Here is a 4113-nt window from a genome sequence, read left to right as displayed (position 1 = left end):
TGGAATTTTCGTATAGTTAATTAAATTTATGTACATTAATATCAAGGAAGTTTTTAAATGCTTATCCAGCTATAAAAGGGATTTCCGAAAATTTCATAATAAAACAGTATAAATCTAAATGAACTGCTTCAAATCGCAGCGATAAGAGTGCGAATTTTTTTATTATCTAATGATAAGGAAACCAAAACGCTTTTGTGAATAAAATTAACCAACGAAAGTGGTTGACATTATGGGAACTCATATCTGCGCAAAGAATTGGACATTATCAATTTTAAATCTCGTAAACGTTTTAAAAATTATATTTATACCCAATTACGTAGGTATACATACATGGAGGTATATATATTAAATTAGGTGCGATAATACCGGTTGCGTATCCGTACTTTGAATCAGAGTTTGTATTAGCGGTGGCTATAAAAGCTACTGGCACCATTTAATATTGAACAGTTCGCGACGATTCAACGCGTAACAGGTGTGAGTAACGGATTAACACGAATACGAAAATTAACGAATATGTCGCGTCATATCCTTTGGGGTTTGGCGCTAGCACTTTTAGTGCTAACTAATAGTTCGAGTGCGACGGAGTTAACGGATAACACAGCATTGGGCATTTCTCCTTTGAGAAGTGATTTAGCATTTCAATTTTACAATTTGGGTTCTCAATATCTAACTGGAGCACAGAAAATTATACCAAACGTCAGCGAAAAATGCTCAATCGACATAATAAGAATAGCAGAAGGCGTCAAAAAAATTGAAGAATGGGCTCTTGAATGTAAGCATGCAATTATGTAATTTAATATTATATAAGGATTAACAGGGATAAAAGAAAAATAAATAAACATAAAATCAAATTTAAAAAAATGTAATAATAAAATATTTTATTATTATTAAAAAACAAAATTTTAAAAATGTAATAATTAAATATAAGTTAATTTGAAATAATATAAAATACAAAAATAAAAAGAAAAGCAATATAAGTTAAAGAATATTTAACAATTTCTTTAACAATTTTATTATGTTGTTAATATTTTATTAACAATATTAAATAACAATTTGTGTAATCTCAAACTGGTCACTAAAGCCCTCAGCTAGAATTATATTAAAAAAAAAATAAAGTTACAAAAAAAACACAAAAATAACAAACTGTAATTAAAAACAAAAGATTACCAAATGAATATAAAAATAAATCTAAAAATAAATAAATATAAGTATATAATTAAAATAAGCAAAATAAAAAATTAAAATAAAAAATTAATTAATAAAATAATATAAACTAAAAAACAAGTGCAATAAGTTTGGAAAAATTAAGTTTAGTTATATTGAATTGAATTTAAAAGAAATAAGTGATATAAAATATAATTAATTAGGAAAAAAAATAAAAGAAAAATTATAAAAAATTTTAAATATTAAATAAATAATATATAAAATTAAAATAAATAATATAAAATACACGAAATAAATATGTTACAATTTTTTTGTAAATTAAATGAAATTATATCAAAAGCGTACGAAAATAATTTTTTTAATATTAATAATACCAATAATTCTTTTATAATTAATAAATAGTTTATTAAATTTTAAATTGTATTTATTTTTAAAGTTAAACATAAATTTAGTTTTATTTCGAAAACCAGAAATACTTATTTTTTAAAAGTATTATCACATAATTAAATAACAATTTAAGAGAATAACAATTCAAAAAAAAAATATTTTAGATGATTTTACACTAGATATATATAATTTTTTTGATTAAATGATTGATTAAATGTGGTGTGTTCACTAACAAGTGACCGTTTTGAAAGTAATTAATTGTTTACAAAATAGTAGGATTAAAATTTAAATATTAAATTTTAATTATGTTTATCTTTAAAACTAAATTTTAATTATTAAATTTAATTAAATTAAAATAAATAGTACATAAAAAAAGGACAGAGATACATTTCTCTATTATTTGTATTTACTAACATTTTTTTTTTAATATTAATGTTGAAAATGAATTTAGAGCAAAAATTTTTAATATGGTTTATGATATATTTTATAGTATATATTAAAAATATATTTTAATATTAGCAATTTCAACATTGAGGATATCTTCAGTTTAAAACAGATATTAAATTCAGTTCAATTGTAAACACAAATAAAAATGACAAAATCTTATAAAAATAGTATATAACTATATATTATACATATAACTTATGACTTTCGGTCATTATTTTGATTGATTATAGTCATTAAAAACAAATAAGAAGAAAAAACAAAGAATAAGTTCTTTTAGGAAATGATCTTTAATGTCAAAAAATTTGGACTTTTATATTTATTTTTTAATACAAATAATAAATTATTATTAGCAATATAATTATTAAATTATTCTGCATAATTTAAACTTTAAAGCATTTATTTTTAAAAAAAATAATATATTATTACATATTAATAAAATAATTATTAAATTATTCTCTATAGATTTTACTATTCCTGCATAATTTAAACTCAATCGAATTTTATCAGTTTAAATAAAGTTGTCCTATATTATATATATATATATATATATGTTATATATATATATATTATATATTATATATGTATTATATATTATTATATATGTATTATATTATATATAAATGTACAATTTTCTTTTTATAACCATAGTATAAACGACTATTCAATGCCATTATTATCATATCATAACGTTTTCATTCAGTTATTTTGCTGGCTTATAGGCTTATGAAGAACGATTATCAAAACAACTATAGCTAAATGTGCTAAAAACTGATTAAAAATATTTATACATATTCTTAATCACATTAATACCGTGTGACGTTTAACACGTTTTATTAATTTCTCAACTGAAAAACCCACTATAAATCAAAAAGTCCACAGTTGTAAATCTCTTAACAGTTATCAATATTGAAATTTGGAAAAAAATATATATTATGTATTATACCAAAATCGTCGGACTTTAAACATATTTAATTAAAAAAGTTTTTTTTAATTGATCTCAATACATACATTAATACTCTTTTTTGCTAGTCCCAACTTAAATCTTTATTTTTGTAAAATTTATGACTAACTGCGAAAGTTGACAGTCCTTGTCCTATATGAGTGGTTGACTTGATTGTGACTTAATTGTGATAAGTTCATATTTAAACAATAAATTAATCATAAATCTTTTAATTGTTGAGAGTAAACGTTATATTATTTTTATTGTAAATACATTAGTTATTGTTAACATAGAAAATATTTTTCACTAATCTAATCTTAATTATGAAGCATGAACATATTGAACATAAAATAGAAAAATAACAATATACACTTATATCCATTGATTATTAATTCATTACATTTTGTTTATTTTTTTCATAACAGTTCCTGACTCATGGGGTCGTGCGCCAATGGGTCTTATGTGGGGTCACACTTCCAGTTTTGGTCAATATGAGGAATGCATTGCTGCCACAAGAACATATTACTTATCAGACGATAAAGAAGAGACTGTTGATGGACAATACTGTTTAGCTAAGGTACCAATTCACAAGTTCATGGAGGATATGGTCAAACGTAATGAGACAACTGGTACAATGAAAATTTCTTACAAATACAGCTTACCCAAAATTTTTGAGTTGGGTGTATGCGTACCAAAAACTTGTACTGTAGATGACACAAATGAAATTCTTAAACAAGTCTTACGTGCTTATATTCCTGATAAATACGATATCAACGATAATACAAAAATGATTGAAGAAGGACGTTGCGACTATAAAAAACCAGTTGAACTACGAGGAATAGATATATTTGCAATGTAAGTTTATATATATTTAATCTAAGAAGAACTTCAAAATAATCACATATTATCACATATTTTATTTAGCTGTTTCTTTGCAATCATTATATTTATAATGTTAGTCAGCAGCATCTACGATTATGTACAGACAGAGAAAAAACGTAAGTAATACATGTTCTTAATTTCAATTTAAAAGTTTTAAAATTGTTAAATCTTTATTTTTCTCTAGAACCAAAGAAACCTCTATTTATTGCATTCTCTGTACTAACTAATGCGCCAAAGATTTTCACTGTTAAAAGAGTAAATAATCCAAACGTTATACACTGTCTGAATGGCTT

The 4113-nt window shown here is 22.7% G+C and overlaps 1 protein-coding gene across 1 annotated transcript in view; it reads left to right on the top strand.

The window, feature by feature from the left end:
- The first annotated feature begins 455 nt into the window (after positions 1 to 455).
- The window catches only part of LOC119667026, a 4631-nt gene continuing 973 nt past the window's right edge, over positions 456 to 4113 (top strand). The window contains exons 1-4 of the mRNA XM_038076305.1: positions 456 to 772; positions 3364 to 3793; positions 3863 to 3936; positions 4005 to 4109. Of these exons, the coding sequence (XP_037932233.1) occupies positions 514 to 772; positions 3364 to 3793; positions 3863 to 3936; positions 4005 to 4109 (868 nt within the window). The 5' untranslated portion in view covers positions 456 to 513. The remainder of the gene's footprint in view (positions 773 to 3363; positions 3794 to 3862; positions 3937 to 4004; positions 4110 to 4113) is intronic.

Source organism: Teleopsis dalmanni, chromosome 1, assembly GCF_002237135.1.
Source record: "Teleopsis dalmanni isolate 2A chromosome 1, ASM223713v2, whole genome shotgun sequence".
Lineage (NCBI taxonomy): Eukaryota > Metazoa > Arthropoda > Insecta > Diptera > Diopsidae > Teleopsis > Teleopsis dalmanni.
The sequence above is the reverse complement of the archived record's forward strand: the minus strand, read 5'-3'. Positions and strand labels throughout refer to the sequence as shown.